The sequence below is a fragment of the Corythoichthys intestinalis genome, chromosome 5 (genome assembly GCF_030265065.1).
Source record: "Corythoichthys intestinalis isolate RoL2023-P3 chromosome 5, ASM3026506v1, whole genome shotgun sequence".
Taxonomy (NCBI): Eukaryota; Metazoa; Chordata; class Actinopteri; order Syngnathiformes; family Syngnathidae; genus Corythoichthys; species Corythoichthys intestinalis.
In genome coordinates, this window is record NC_080399.1 from 34,713,565 (window position 1) to 34,730,904 (window position 17,340).

The 17,340-nt window shown below is 38.2% G+C and overlaps 1 protein-coding gene across 1 annotated transcript in view; it reads left to right on the forward strand.

Annotated features, from left to right (window-relative positions):
• The window catches only part of LOC130916376 (mucin-2), a 45,457-nt gene that overhangs the window by 5,082 nt on the left and 23,035 nt on the right, over positions 1-17,340 (forward strand). Inside the window, exons 3-20 of the mRNA XM_057837060.1 lie at positions 704-745; positions 2,494-2,532; positions 2,601-2,880; positions 2,961-3,075; positions 6,902-6,974; positions 7,140-7,240; positions 7,311-7,521; positions 7,614-7,742; positions 9,973-10,090; positions 10,176-10,314; positions 10,401-10,508; positions 10,573-10,642; positions 10,746-10,883; positions 10,956-11,120; positions 11,421-11,515; positions 14,355-14,481; positions 14,556-14,811; positions 16,129-16,178. Of these exons, the coding sequence (XP_057693043.1) occupies positions 704-745; positions 2,494-2,532; positions 2,601-2,880; positions 2,961-3,075; positions 6,902-6,974; positions 7,140-7,240; positions 7,311-7,521; positions 7,614-7,742; positions 9,973-10,090; positions 10,176-10,314; positions 10,401-10,508; positions 10,573-10,642; positions 10,746-10,883; positions 10,956-11,120; positions 11,421-11,515; positions 14,355-14,481; positions 14,556-14,811; positions 16,129-16,178 (2,256 nt within the window). The remainder of the gene's footprint in view (positions 1-703; positions 746-2,493; positions 2,533-2,600; positions 2,881-2,960; positions 3,076-6,901; positions 6,975-7,139; positions 7,241-7,310; positions 7,522-7,613; positions 7,743-9,972; positions 10,091-10,175; positions 10,315-10,400; positions 10,509-10,572; positions 10,643-10,745; positions 10,884-10,955; positions 11,121-11,420; positions 11,516-14,354; positions 14,482-14,555; positions 14,812-16,128; positions 16,179-17,340) is intronic.

Here is a 17,340-nt window from a genome sequence, read left to right on the forward strand (position 1 = left end):
AATTACAGGCCTCTCTAATATTTTCAAGTGGGAGAACTTGCACAATTAGTGGTTGACTAAATACTTATTTGCCCCACTGTACATATACTTACAATCGCCATTGCAAGAGCTGTCGCAGTGTTACTGTGGTTGAAATTTACCGTGATGGAGAATTGGACTGCATCGTTCTGCAAGCTACAATGTTGCCTTGAGATACAAGTTTAATTCATTCCGTGACCATGCTCGTAACTCGAAACAGTCATCTCTCAAGTTCTTTACCCATTGCAATTAAAGGAAATTCAGTGATACACTTTGAGTTCCCCCAGAAATTATATATTAATGGGGAAAATGCATTATAAATAGTTTTCTAGTTTTCTTTGCATTTCAGTTGTTTTTACCCCCCCCCCCCCCCCCCCCCCCCCACACACACACACACAAGATAAATAAATAAATAAAATTTCTGGCTCCGTGGCGACCTTCTCGTCGGGGAGTTCCGGCAAGAAATTCGAACCACTTTCACCGCTGCTTATAACACTGCCTAGTAATTGGGAAAATTGTATGGTTTACAATAAATTAGCTATAGCTTTTAATATGTGAAAAATTTATGATTTTGATTTTCCTATCTTATGTTTTCACTCATGAAACTTGTCTATAAGAATGCAATCCTTGTAAAACTATCAATGAGTGAATGGACACAATTTTTTTTTTTTTCTCCCTTTTCCAGAAGTTCCAGTTCAGGTGGTGACTGCTGTATCAGAATCTACTGGTAAAAATCCACTTGTCCATAATTAATGTCCACTTTAAAGATGAAATAGTTATCAAGAAACTTTTTCACTGTTTAATTTTCAGTCGGGTCCTCATCTTTCAGTTGACTGCTGATAAGTAGCAATTGTAGAAAGATCATAAAAGACAGTTCCGCCACCCTGCAAATGATCATAATAAAAGAAAGTATAATATAATTTTGTATGCAGCTCATATTAAATATTATGGGCATGTACTGTATGCCGCGATTCCTAATAAAATCATCACCAAGTGTTAACAATGCTTTTTTTTTTTAATTCCCATTCAATGCAACTAAATCTTGTTGCCTATAATCAAGTAGTTAATAGAGAAAAAAACTGTTTTCCTCCGTGTGATACAGTGGGGCAAATAAGTATTAAATCAACCACTAATTGTGCAAGTTCTCCCACTTGAAAATATTAGAGAGGCCTGTAATTGTCAACATGGGTAAACCTCAACCAGGAGAGAGAATGTGGAAAAAAAAACCCAGAAAATCACATTGTTTGATTTTTAAAGAATTTATTTGCAAATCATGGTGGAAAATAAGTATTTCGTCAATACCAAAAGCTCATCTCAATACTTTGTTAAGTACCCTTTGTTGACAATAACAGAGGTCAAACGTTTTCTGTAACTCTTCACAAGCTTTTCACACACTGTTGCTGTTATTTTGGCCCATTCCTCCATGCAGATCTCCTCTAGAGCAGTGATGTTTTGGGGCTGTCGTTGGGCAACACGGACTTTCAACTCCCTCCTCACCCAGTGGCATCAAAATGATAGCATGAACGGTGAGCAAAAATCCCAGAACCACACGGGGGGACATAGTGAATGACCTACAGAGAGCTAGGACCACAGTAACAAAGGCTATTATCATTGACAGAATGCGCCGCCAGGGACTCAAATCCTGCACTGCCAGACATGTCCCCCTGCTGAAGAAAGTACACGTCCAGGCCCATCTGCGGTTCGCTAGAGAGCATTTGGATGATCCAGAAGAGGACTGGGAGAATGTGTTATGGCCTGGACGTGTACTTTTTTTCAGCAGGGGGACACGTCTGGCAGTGCAGGGTTTGAGTCCCTGGCGGCGCATTATTTTACTGATAGTAGCCTTTGTTACTGTGGTCCCAGCTCCCTGTAGGTCATTCACTAGGTCCCCCCGTGTGGTTCTGGGATTTTTGCTCACCGTTCATGGTATCATTTTGACGCCACGGGGTGAAGAGGGAGTTGAAAGTCTGTGTTGCCCAACGACAGCCCCAAAACATCACTGCTCTCGAGGAGATCTGCATGGAGGAATGGGCCAAAATACCAGCAACAGTCTGTGAAAAGCTTGTGAAGAGTTACAGAAAACGTTTGTCCTTCTTTATTGCCAACAAAGGGTACATAAAAAAGTATTGAGATGAGCTTTTGGTATTGACCAAATACTTATTTTCCACCATGATTTGCAAATAAATTCTTTAAAAATCAAACAATGTGATTTTCTGTTTTTTTTTTTTTTTTTTTTCAACATTCTGTCTCATGATTGAGGTTTACCCATGTCGTCAATTACAGGCCTCTCTAATATTTTCAAGTGGGAGAAGTTGCACAATTACTGGTTGACTAAATACTTATTTGCCCCACTGTATATGCAGTTTAATATGTTAATTTGTGAGGATTTTGATTTTCCTGTCCAATATTCAAGAATGTACTTCTTGTGCAGCTATCAATTGATAAATGGAAACATTTTTTTTTCTCCCTTTCCAGTTCCAGTTCAGGTGTTGACTGCAATACCAGATTTTATAGGTAAAAACTCAATTAATAGGTCCACTTTAAAGATGAAATGGGTATCAATGAACTGTTGCGTTGTTTAGTATCAGACCATTTCACAGAAGTGATAGCATCCCACGACGACCAGTTCTGCAGCACATGGGGGAACTACCATTTCCGGACTTTCGACGGTGAATTCTTCCAGCTTCGCTCCAACTGCAACTATCTCCTTGCATCCAATTGTAAGAGCAGCTATGAGGACTTTAACATCCAGCTGCAACGACATGAGAAACACAGGGCCGCCCATATAAAGCGGGTCACTATGAGACTGGAGGGAGTGGTGGTGGAAATGTCCAACGCCTCAATCACGGTCAATGACGAGATGTGAGTATTTTTGAACACATTATGTATTATGGGTCACAGATGGTGGCAGACATATCTACAATGACTTCTCCTCTCTCTAGTGTGATGTTGCCTTTCAGTCAGGCAGGCATCTCCATTGTAAGGACGTTCTCCTATATAAAGTTTGAGGCCACAAGCGGCGTGGTTGTCATGTGGAATGAAGACGACACACTCTGGGTAGGTCTCTTGACATTGTGTAATTGCCTAGCTTGGCAAAAACTGCTCACATAGTAAGGGCCAAATTATACCGGATGCGTGTGCGGTACGGATCCGCCAAGCTTCGTGTTGACTGCGTGCTCTGCATAACGTCAAAAATAGGACAAAACATACCGGCTGCGCACAACTGCGGTCGGGCAGCTCCGTCCCGTCGTGAGAGCTCGCGTGATCGCGTGCGATAATGTGGCATTAAAAACAACAACAAACACACAGAGTCTGTATTCAACAGAGAAGTAGAGAGAGAGAGGTGGATTTGATTTGACTGAACATTTTTCCAGATTTTTTTTTTTTTTTTTTACCATGGGTTTGTGACACCCCGACTATGTCAACAACCCATTCTGTACTATGTAATTACTGTTTTTGATAAAGATGCACAATAATATCGGTTACCAATAATTATCAGCCGAAAATGGCAATTATGATGTCACACAGATAATCCAGATTTAAAGAAATTCAACGATAATGCAATCCGATAATTATACTGTATATTTCATTTAGCCTCCAAATGTGACCACCCGAAGCAGTTTTGTCCAATTCAGCAAAGCCATCTCCTCAACCCCTCCCCTCTCTGAAGCCCCTGATGGAGGAGGGGTTGAGGAAGCGGAGTTACACAACTGAAGCAGTTGGAGATCATGGCGGCTCTGTCACCAGCGTGGCTGGACAGAGGCTGGCTGAGCCCGGTTCCCCGGCAGCGGGACCACCGGCAAACACCCCGGTTTTTCGAGCGTTCCCTCACGGCATTCGGCATGTGAGGCGTGCGCCTCCGTCCGGAGCAGAGCCAGGCCCCCAGTATGCCGCGGCGAGCCAGACGGGGCGGACGGATATCCGGTGTTGTGCCGAAAAATAACCACCCCACGTGAAATGTCCCCCCTGACGGGAATGCTTATTTATAACGCTTTATTGAGCGTTTATTTTATTTTATTTATTTTCTTATTTATTTTATTATTGAGCGCCCACACATCACTCGTACAAACAGCTTTTTCTTACCAATCGATGGACATGGAAACGATTTTTTTGTACTGTGAATATGTATTATTTTACTCTGCTTGAACTAATAAATGTCATACCTTTGTGATTGTCATTTGGATATGGTCGTGAAAAACAGTAGACTAATACATTTCTGTTCAAAGATGGTTATGTGGCCCAGTCCACGATTTGTTACTAAAATACAGTACTAGTCTTTTGCGTAATTTATTTATTTAAAACTGATTTCACAGTCGCAAATCCATTACAGTAATGCGTCCATGAAAACATTTCATGTTTTCACCTCAATAAAGCGTTATAAATTAGCGTTCCCGTCAGGGGGGACATTTTACGTCACAACACCGGACGGACTGAAGGGCACAGGCAGGAGGAGATGCCGGACGAGAGACGTTTATTATATCGAAATGACCTGAGAGCCAAAGCCCCGGATAAAAAAAATAATGCAGTTTATACGAACACCATTCTTCGTGAAAAACATGCCGATCATATCAGTTTCACCACGGATATTTGGACAAGTGATGTCAAGTAAGCATGCTTATCATGACGACACAGTGGTCAGATACTTTCAACATGCACAAAACCACACTCACAAGAAGTCAGCCAGTCAGTAATGCATTCAGTACGCTGTAAATTTATGACGTCTTAATCAGATCATTCTTCTTAAATCTAGTCAAATCATTTTCCCCATCTTGTTTTGACTGTTAAAGACTAGTTAACAGATGAATGCGCCAGATTATTCGACTTACTTGAAGAACGTAAATACTGCCATTTGTTCTTATTAAGCCCCTCTAAAAAAATTGGTTATTTTTTTGCCTACATCAAGAAAAAATTGCTTTCAAATAATGTTTTTAACCATACTTATTCTTGAATAAAGAACATTTCTGACAAACAAGTTTTTTTTAGGATTAAGTATAAATTATTGCTTAAAATAAGGCTGTTAAGCTTATTTTCAGCTAGCTATTTTTCTTCAAGAAATCTGAGTGAAATACACTTGAAGTACGGACAGATAATTTCACTCATTTCCAATAGATTTACACTTAAAACTGACTAGTTTTAAGGAGGTGTGTTTTTGCAGTGTAGTAATGTTGTATATTTTAGGAATGGCTTACTTTTAAAGGCATTTTTGTGCAACTTAGGTATTTACTCTGTAAGTAATTGTTGCCAAAGTTTACCATTACACAATGTCAGACAATCTGTCATTATTTAGATGTTGGAATTTACTACCTGTTCACATTTGATGTTGAAAAAAAGAGCAATAAATTATGTATTTGCACTGTAAGATTTAGGGTTGTTCCAATCATGTTTTTTTGCTCCCGATCCGATCCCGATCGTTTTAGTTTGAGTATCTGCCGATCCTGATATTTCCCGATCCGATTGCTTTTTTTTGCTCCCGATTTAATTCCAAACATTCCCGATAATTTTTCCCGATCATATACATGTACTGTATTTGTTTATTATGACAATAAATCCTCAAGATGGCATTTACATTATTAACATTCTTTCTGTGAGAGGGATCCACAGACCGAAAGACTGGTGACTTTGTATATTGTGACTAAATATTGCCATCTAGTGTATTTGTTGAGCTTTCAGTAAATGATACTGTAGCCATGCCCAAATGCATGATGGGAAGTGGAACCATGACTGTGCATAGTGCTACCAATTGATATATCTTCTCTGCGTTGGGAAATAACATAAGGTGTTAAAAAAAGATCAATTGCCACCTTGCTTCCCCACATTGCTTCCCATGATATTTCTAATCCTAGGGAGAGGGATTGTAAGGCTTTAGCCAATTTAAAAAAGGCTCCAAAGGCTGCCAAAATTCACTCTACTCATTTTACGCTGCCTTTTATCTCTCTATATAGGTAAAACGGCATCATTACAGATTGAGCGCGACAATGCGTGAGTGGGTCGTGCAGCGCATGCATTACTTGCGTTAAATATTTTAACGTGACACATTTTTTTAAAAATTAATTGCCGCCGTTATCGGAATAAATTTGATAACCCTACCTTAAGCCTAAACTTAAGACTCTGGATGAGTGTAACATATTATGTCTGTAACGTTAAATACAGTTAGAAAACAATTTAATTAAAATATATATATATATAAAAAGGCATGGCCGATATTTTTTTGCCGATTCACATACTTTGAAAATGACGTGATCGGATCGGGACATCTCTAGTAATATTTTCCCTTGTGTATACTTTAAAATTTTACATAAATCTTTTAGTCGAATTATCGGCTTGACATTATTGGTTATCGGTCAGAACGAGGAGGAAATTATCGGTTATCGGTATCGGTTGAAAAATGTATTATCGTGCATCACTAATTTTTAATTACATAACTTGCGTAACTTACCGTTCATCCTCATAGAGTCTGTTATGGCATTCCATACATATTCCTTTTTAAAGTTGTCCTTATGAAATGGATCTGCTGTTTCGTAAATCGCTTTTTGACCTTCCACCTCCATAATGAATCGTTCATTGTCCGTGTTCGCTGGTGTTTAAACTGTTATAAGCACCTGGCCTGTTGACTTCAGGCCCGTCTCTGCCCATTTTGAATAATGTGTCTCCGGTAAAAATATAAAACTAGCCCAAACCATCCAGCAGGCTCGGACATGGCAAGATTTTTCCACAGTCAATCGGTAGTGCATATGCAGCCGTTATAATTTGAATTTGATCGAATGGATTGGCTCTGCCGCTATATCTTGGCGGATCCGTACCGCACACGTGTCCGGTATAATTTGGCCTTAAATTTGATTTTCCCATGCGACAGCAGTCCCTTTCAACGTTGTGCATTTTACAGGTTGAGTTGGATGCCAAGTACAAGAATCAGACTTGCGGTTTGTGTGGTGACTTTAATGGTGAGCGTGTTGACGGTGAGTGCATCAATCAGGGTGCTTACAGCATTACATTCTCGGTCATATAGGCCAGAGTTGTATACTTTACCAAATGCAAATGTGATGCCAGTTTTAAAAAATAGGGTAAAGGGTTCAAATTTACAAAAATCCTACTATTCAGATGTTCTAATGCCTCTTCTCCAGGGATCCTTGAGGAATTAGGGGAGGCCTGGAAGGCCAACGGTCCGACTGAAAACTGTGAAGAAACTCTGTCTCCTTCCCCTCAAAACTGCCCCATAAATCAGGTAACTCATGGAATGATGGCACCAGATGTATATGTATCAAACACAATTTGTGGGTTTATTTGCTCCACAGAGAGACGTCTGTGAGAGTTTCCTGTTAGGAGATTCTTCCCTCAGCTGTCACGACCGAGTCAACAGTTTAGCTTTCATTGAAGCTTGTGTGACAGATTTGTGCTCCTGTGAAAGCAACTCCACCACCTGCTTGTGTTCAACAATGGCAGAGTACTCACGTCAATGCGCTCATGCCGGTGGGGTGCCGCAGGAATGGAACGCACATATATGCGGTGGGGAAAGTAATATTTGACTTGTTCAGTCACCTGAAGTACTTAATGAAATTCCCTTTTTTTTTTTTTTTTTTTTTTTTAATAAACAATAGCAAAAAAACCATGCCCATTAAACATGGAATACAACGAATGCGGGAGCCCCTGCACAGACACCTGCACTGACCCACAGAGGAGCCAAGTGTGTGAAGAACACTGCATAGATGGTTGCTTCTGTCCACCCGGTAGGTTATGTAGAGTTGCAGCAACACATGGAAACTTTTGATTACCCGCCTTCAAATTCAGAGATCGTTGTTTTGATTTTTGCAAAAAATAAAGTTTAAAAACAGGAAAATTCAAAACATATTTAGTCCCACATTTTTCTATGATTGACATAATTCACACATATTTTAAAATGTATTCAGTTTTCAGAGGTGGGTAGAGTAGCCAAAAATTTTACTCGAGTAAGAGTGGCGTTACTTCAAAATAATATTAGTAAAAGTAGTCGTCCAAAGAATGTACTCAAGCACAAGTAAAATGCAGTCCAGTGAAAAGAATACTCAACTAACGAGTAACATTGTGAGTAACGGCTTATTTTTGTGTGATTTTTTTGTTTTTGTTTCAAACAATGGTTGTTGTTTTTTTCAGCACAAACTTATCCATATGAACTGAATATATATAACTGAAGATATATATATATATTAGGGCTATCACAATTATGGCGTTAACGGGCGGTAATTAATTTTTTAAATTAATCACGTTAAAATATTTGACGCAATTAACGCACATGGCCCGCTCATATTAAAATGACAGAAGTGTAATGTCCGCTTGTTACTTGTTTTTTGGCGCCCTCTGCTGGCGCTTGGGTCCAAATGATTTTATGGGTTTGGGGAGTGAGCATGGTGTAATGACATCAACAATGGCGAGCTACTAGTTTATTTTTTGAAAATTTTACAAATTTTAATAAAACGAAAACATTAAGAGGGGTTTTAATATAAAATTCCTATAACTTGTACTAACATTTATCCTTTAAGAACTACAAGTCTTTCTATTCATGGATCGCTTTAAGAGAATGTTAATAATGTTAATGCCATCTTGTTGATTTATGGTTATAATAAACAAATATAGTATGTACCGTATGTTGAATGTATAGATCCGTCTTGTGTCTTATCTTTTCATTCCAACAATAATTTACAGAAAAATATGTCATATTTTATAGATGGTTTGAATTGCAATTAATTACGATTAATTAACTTTTAAGCTGTAATTAACTCGATTAAAAAAATTTAATCGTTTGACACTCCTAATAAATACATATATATATATATACACACACACACATATATAAACACATATATATATATATATATATATATATATATATATATATATATATACACAACCCCCTCTTTTTCAAGACTCAAGTTTGAAAAAAGACTTTTTGAACACTAAATTAATTTTTATACAGAAAATAATTACAGTACATCTGAAACAAATGATTATAACAATATATTTGAGAGAAAAAGCATGTTATTTTGCCTCATTCAAATCTTAATATCTGAACATTTAAATATGCTAACTAAAGTGCAATCACATTCGTAAATGAATGGCTTCTGGTTTTTGAAATGTAAAAAAAAAAAACAATCTATTGTGATAAAACAACAAAATTGCAATAAATGCATTAACCATCAAAGTGAAGTCTAACTGTAACTGTAGTCTTGAAATGAATCTGAATAAGGAAAAACATTGCAATAAAATAATGCAAACTGGTTAAACTAAACATTGCTTCAATGATATCTGCGCCATCTAGCGCCGTGAATGGGTATAACATCTAGACCGTGAATATAAGACGACTCCGACTTTTTCAGTCTTATTTCAATGCAAAAAGCACTGTCTTATATTCGGGCCAATACATTACATTTGTTTAAAAAAATTACTCAAGTAAATGTAATGGAGTACATGTAATGCTTACATGTTACATGTACATGTACATGTACATGTTTCTGCCCACCTCTGTTAGTTTTTGCTCAAATCATAGAGTTCCACCAAAATTTGATCAAAACCTCAATTAAATTTGCAAAGACAACACCCACAAAAACTTTTCCATTCACTCCAAATTACTTCAACTCCATCGGTGAACTCACACAACAAAAAAATTCTATTGGTCGTCTTATTTTTTACCGCAAAAATCGACAGGAAGTGACCCATTATCAACAGGAAATTACCCTGAAATGCCACCAAATCGACTTGTAGAGATCCGGAAATGCTCCAATATCAGCAGGAAGTGTCCTGTAACGACCTGCAATCCACACAAAGTGATCTAAAATCAACAGGAAGTGACATGAAAATGACCCAAACTCAACTGGAGTTCACAGAACTGCCTCAAGGCATTCCCAGACAATCTCTCCAGAAATGGCATTTTCTGGCTAAATCTCACGATAATGTAAATAATTAATTCCTAATCTATCCACTAAGGGACTGTTTTGGATGACATTGGTGGTGGTGGGTGTTTGCCCCTTGACCAGTGCTCCTGCATGCACAAAGGCAAGCCTTACGGACCTAGGCAATCCTATTCCAGGGCTTGTCAAACATGGTAATGACCACTGTTTTCTTCATCATGTCGGGAGCAACATACGTAGTTAAGCAGCTTTATTAAGATGACTGAATTGTTTTGGTAGCACTTGTACTCAGGGTGAGTGGAGGTGTCATGATAATGAATGTCCCGGTGTCTGCTCTGTACTGGGTGGCTCACACATTTCTACCTATGACGAAAAGACCTACACCTTTCATGGGGATTGCTCTTATGTTCTTTCAAAGGTAAGGCCTTTAAACTGTGTAAGGCAGCTAAATGTTGAAATGAATATTTTTCCTGAAAATTTTGCACTAATGTCAAACCGCCGCAGATGAATGGGACCTTTGCTGTCCTGGCCGACCTTGTCAAATGTGAAAAATCTGACAAATCAACTTGTCTGACTGCAGTCAATCTACTGTTGCCCAAATCCACAATACAGGTAATTTTGTGTAGACTAAACAGAAGACATATTTGTTTACATTCAAGGTGTTTTCCACATGCAGATGATTGCTGTTGACTCAAGCGGTCAGGTTTTAGTCAACAAACTCACGTCTCGTCTGCCTTTCTTCACAGGTGAGTACATTTTTTGCTCCATTCATTTCTTGTCATGAAATATGAAGACATTTGTTCGACTTGCATCAGTTTTATTCATTAATAATGTTTGTTGTCCCGATAGATGATGTCACAATCTTCAGTCCGTCCACATTTTACATTGTGATTCACACCATCTACGGGCTTCACCTTGAGATTCAGCTCGTACCCATCATGCAGGTCTATATTAAAGCCAGTCTTCCCCATAAAGGCAAACTCCAGGGTGAGTTGTTGTCTCTTACCAAAACCTCCTCTATCAGGTAAATATTCCCTCTCTATTGTTTTCTCTTTGCAGGTCTTTGTGGAGATTTTAATGACGTCGAATTCAATGACTTCAGAACTAGAAGTGGGATGATTGAGGGCACGGCTTACGCATTTGCCAACTCATGGAAAACTAAAGGTGGCTGTCCAGATGTCAGTAATACACTTGGTGACCCCTGTCTTTTGAGTATAGACAAGGGTAAGTCTCTCTATTATGGAATAACTCTGACAAGAATAAACACTAAAAATACCTGACAGTAAAGGCAACATTCAAATACATGACTTATGAACACTCTTTGATGGTCCCTAAAATGAGACCTTAAGAAACTTTACTGACTTTTTCTTGTATTTTCTTAATTCTGAAACAACAGAAATTCCATCATACACAGGGCAATAATTAGGAATATAATGATAATATTATATGGTTGTTAATGAATCAATATATTGGTATTTTGCCCATGGCTAATAATACATTTACTGTATGTCCATGTCTTTTTAGAGAAATATGCCCACCACTGGTGCGCCATGCTCATTAACACAACAGGGGTGTTTTCCAAGTGCCATTCGGAGATAAACCCAGAAGAATATCTTGCTGTAAGCTTTTCTGAAATGAAATCTAGTAAAATGGTATTCCATTGTTTTTGGTAATTAACTTATCATCAAGTACATGAAAAAGAAATAACTACTAGTTTTTAAAATTTATATACTCTATTTTACTATAGGAACACTCTGAGAGAGCGGACCTCCGCCACAAAATCCTTTTCTGACCTCTATGACTTTTGACCCAAGGGCATAGGTTTGCATAGGGACGGTAGGGACATAACACCACCAATTTTTAGTGATGCTCAAATTGTCCCCACCAACTTTTAAGCAACCTTATCTGCATTATATAATGAGTTCAATTATATACGTAATTTAGATTGTCTTCCTATAAATTGTAAGGATAGAATTAACCCTACATTATGTTCAGACTTATATTTACCCCATTTCACTTGCTGAATGTGCTGGTCCATTTTTTCCCCTTCAAACGCACATTTGATTGGCTGATGACTAGAACCCCCACATTCACACAATCCCAACAGAAATACATGTCGACATGCCGCCTCCTCCGCCCTCTTTGAAGAGGAGGAATATTAGAAGTTGTTTTTTTTGGCCAGCAGCAGCCACTTTAAGTAATGGAAAAAGACGTCAATGTTGTGAAGGTGGGGAACACACCACTAATTTTGCAACTGAAAGTCCGACCTGCATCAGAGTTAGCATAACATTAAACTGTGTGAACTTGCTAACCTGTAAAAATCGAGTAGAAAGCTGCTTAGAGACGTGTCTTTCTGTACTTTTTGTACTGTTAATGTTAATCCAACTGTGTATTTTGCATTTTGTGTATTTATTCCCTAATTAAAATGTATGTATTTTCTATCTCTTATCATTCAAAAATATTTTTATTTTCAGCCAATGCACATTTTTTTACCCCCCCCAAAAAAAAAAAAAAAAAAAACACAACCACTGTAAATTTCCTTTATATGAAGCAAGCATTTTGAAAAAATGACTTTCTCTCATGAAAATAATTTTATTGTAACTTTTTTTCATTTTTACGTAGGAACAAGCTTTATTTGAGAAATGTACCCAATCTGTTTGGTCTTATTAATGTCCCGTCCCCAGCAAAAAGTGTACATGCAGGTTATGCTGTTATAGCATCCCTACCAATGTTGAGACCAATCCTATGCCCTTGTTTTGACCCCATTAGAACACAATTTGATCACCTCTTCTGTTTCATAGACAGTGATATCCTGAAAGTTTGTTTGGTAATTCAGCTCTTAATTCGTTCTTGACTTAGAGTTGTGGTCAAAAGTTTACATACACTTGTGAAGAACATAATGTCATGGCTCTCTTGAGTTTCCAGTTATTTCTAAAACTCTGATTTTTCTCCGATAGAGTGATTGGAACAGATACTTCTTTGTCACAAAAACATTCATGAAGTTTGGTTCTTTTATGACTTTATTATGGGTTAACAGAAAAAGTGATCAAATCTCCTGGGTCAAAAATATACATACATGGATCTGAAAAAGCGAATCATTGACTTGAACAAGTCAGGAAAGTCACTTGGAGCCATTTCAAAGCAGCTGCAGGTCCCAAAAGCAACAGTGCAAACAATTGTTTGTAAGTATAAAGTGCATGGCACTGTTTTGTCACTGCCACGATCAGGAAGAAAACGCAAGCTATCACCTGCTGCTGAGAGAAAATTGGTCAGGAGGGTGAAGATTCAACCGAGAATCACCAAAAAGCTGATCTGCCAAGAATTAGAAGCTGCTGGAACACAGGTGTCAGTGTCCACAGTCAAGCGTGTTTTGCATCTCCATGGACTGAGGGGCTGCCGTGAAAGAAGGAAGCCCTTGCTCCAAAAGCGGCACCTTAAGGCTCGACTGAAGTTTGCTGCTGATCACATGGACAAAGATAAGACCTTCTGGAGGAAATTTCTGTGGTCAGACGAAACAAAAATCGAGCTGTTTAGCCACAATGCCCAGCAATATGTTTGGAGGAGAAAAGGTGAGGCCTTTAACCCCAAGTACACCATGCTTACCGTCAAGCACGGTGGTGGTAGTATTATGCTGTGGTGCTGTTTTGCTGCCAATGGAACTGGTGCTTTACAGAGAGTAAATGGGATAATGAAGAAGGAGGATTACCTTCAGATTCAAAGATAACCTAACGTCATCAGCCCGAAGATTGGGTCTTTGGTGCAGTTGGGTGTTCCAACAGGACAATGACCCCAAACACAAATCAAAAGTGGTAATGGAATGGCTAAATCAGGCTAGAATTAAGGTTTTCGATTGGCCTTTCCAAAGTCCTGACTTAAACCCCATTGAGAACTTGTGGACAATGCTGAAGAAACAAGTCCATGTCAGAAAGCCATCAAGTTTAACTGAACTGCATCAATTCTGTCAAGAGGAGTGGTCAAAGATTCAACCAGAAGCTTGCCAGAAGCTTGTGGATGGCGACCAAAAGCGCCTAATTGAAGTGAAAATGGCCAAGGGACATGTAACCAAATATTAGTGCTGCTGTATGTATATTTTTGACCCAGCAGATTTGATCACTTTTTTCTGTTCACCCATAATAAAGTCATAAAAGAAACAAACTTCATGAATGTTTTTTGTGACAAAGAAGTATCTCTTCCAATCACTCTATCAGAGAAAAATCAGAGTTGTAGAAATAACTGGAAACTCAAGAGAGCCATGACATTATGTTCTTCACAAGTGTATGTAAACTTTTGACTACAACTGTATCTTGAACGCAAATATACAGACAAAAACAAACAAACAAACAAACAAACAAACAAACAAACAGGATTACGGAACCAAATACATAACATCCACTTCTGTAAGTTTCACCTACAAGCGGAGATAACACACCCTCAGCTTGGTTTGTTTTCCACTTACAGGCTTGTATATATGATACATGTGCCGCTGAAAACAGTTTGGATTCTGTATGTGCCATCATGTCCTCCTACGTTTACGCTTGCATGGCCGCTGGTGTCTCCTTGAAAGGATGGCGTGATGCTGTATGTGGTAAGCGACACCACAACAATGCAAAGTTTAGTGAATTGGATTGATATTAACAAGACTACACGGTCTTTGAACAGGAAAATACACATCAGGCTGCCCCTCAAATTTAGTGTTTGACTACCACATGACAAACTGTGGGCGCACCTGCCACTCTCTGGGTCAGCGGGATGGAACCTGTGATGTCGATTTGAGCCCCATGGATGGCTGCGGCTGTGCTGAGGGCACTTACCTCAATGACAGGGGCCGGTGTGTGCCAGCCTCACAGTGCTTCTGCTATATGGGGGACATGGTGCTCAGGCCTCAGCAGGTCATAAAGGTCAGCGGACAAATTTGGTGAGTGTTACTCAAAAAAAGTTAAATTCAATTAACCATTGGCTGCTACTGACGGTGCTAGATGTCCGATTTCTTATGACTGGGAGAGGCTCGCAACAAATAATCACTGCCAAAAACTTGTTATGAGTACGGTATCGGCATCGGCTGCTACCACACAGCCATGTATCGGAATTGGTACTGGGGGGGAAAAAAGGTCATTTAGGCCACACCTGTACACCAAATGTAGTGTAATGTCATATGTTAATATTGCGACCTACATGACACGAAATGTGATTTCCCATAAACAAAACATGCCCTATAAAGGGTTAAATAAGACATCATTTGGCCATTTGTTGATTTTTTTTCCCCCATGAACTGCTGTACCACCACACACGTTCATCTTTCCGACTACCATCGGAAATAGTGGAAACGAGCACATTTATGTTGTTATTCATTTATCAATGAAATTCACAGTAGCGTTTGATTTTAGTGTACTGTATATAGATTTTAGATGCAATTACTCTGAGAAATGGATTAACATGAATGTATGAAAAACCAGTGGCTCAGACATAATAAATACTGTGAATTAGGGCTGTCAAACGATTACAATTTTTAATCGAGTTAATTACAGCTTAAAAATTAATTAATTGTAATTCATCACAATTAATCGCAATTTAAACCATATATAAAATATGCCACATTTTTCTGTAAATTATTGTTGGAATGGAAAGATAAGACACAAGATGGATATATATACATTCAACATACGGTACATAAGGACTGTATTTGTTTATTATAACAATAAACCAACAAGATGGCATTTACATTATTAACATTCTGTTAAAGCGATCCATGGATAGAAAGACTTGTAGTTCTTAAAAGAAAAATGTTAGTACAAGTTATAGCAATTTTATAATAAAACCCCTCTTAATGTTTTCGTTTTAATAAAATTTGTAAAATTTTCAATCAAAAAATAAACTAGTAGCCTGCCATTGTTGATGTCAATAATTACTTACACAATGCTCATGGGTGCTAAAGCCTATAAAATCAGTCGCACCCAAGCGCCAGCAGAGGGCGGCAAAACTCCATATAACACAAGTGAGCATTTCACTGTACTGTCATTTAAATCTGTCTGAGCGGGCATGTGCGTTAATTGCGTCAAATATTTTAACGTAATTAATTAAATTAATTAATTAATGCCCGTTAACGATAATTTTGACAGCCCTACTGTGAATATAACATTTTTTCACCAACCGTCTGCTCCTCTGATTAATTTTGACTGGACATTGTCTCACTGATATAAGACAAACCTTACCCATCTTTTTCCTCACATTTCAGTGTCTGTCGCGGTGGGAAACTTAATTGCTCAGGAAACCATCTGACGGAATGTAGGTATAATGCACAATCAGAACATTTCCTTAGGATGATCTATGTTGACATACATTATTTTTAGCGTGTGGTCGATTGGCAAGAAAACAAACATGATGGTAGGCAGTAGCTGTGACTAACCCTTAAAAGAAAGTTAGTAGGTGAAATGGCCGATATGTAAACACTTTAGTGTCTGAAGAACGGAAGAGAGATTTTTGAAATATCTATTAAGGACAAAATGTAAGACATAAAAGCCCATATGAAATCTGGGATGATGATCACTGTCTTGGCCACAATTCTACTGGGGGTCATTTATTCCTATTTAATAGAAAGCCCTGGACACTTTTCTCATGAAAAATTAAAGGCTTTCAAATGTCAATTTTTTATGCAAAGTACAAAGCTATTGTTGTGCTGAAAGTGAATCGTATTGAATATTAAGATATTTTTCCCTCCATCTTCTCCAAATAAACATATAGTCACCAAAACATACCAATTTACCAACATGAGTGTCACTGATCCTGCCAGTATCAGCAGGAATCCAGGCTCAGAGTATCCGGTGTTCTGTCAGTTTATATAGTGGTTCTATACATTTAATGATGCTTTAAGTGCTTTTCCAGTGGTCCCCAATCTTTGTTGCACCACGGACCGGTGTGATGTGAGCATTTTTTCACAGACCAGCAATGTGTGGCAGAAAATTACAGTAAATATATGAAATAACAATAAGGGGTTAAAAACGAACATTAAGTGCAGGGAAAATGTAACTCGCCTCCCCAATAACTTGACAGCAAATATCCTCGGTCGCAGGCATAATGAGTTCCTATCCAATCGTGAAAGGTTTCTTTGCTTTAGCAATATGGTTCGCCACGAGGTGTGATGCTCTCAGTTCATTCCATTGCCTTATATTATGTAGAATGGACTTGGTTGTAGGCAGTGTTGTCACAGATTACTTGAAAAAGTAATTTAATTACTGATTACGCCTCAAAAAAGTGATCTAGTTACTTTACTGATTACTTCATTATCAAAGTAACTAAGTTACTTTAAAAGTAATCTATCAGTTACTTTTTACCCATTTTTCTCCCTTTGCCGCCTCAACATAAGAATGACAACAGAAAAATGTCATCACATGTAATTACTTTCTGATGATTGAATTTAAAAGGGAATATCAGAATTTCGCGCTAGATT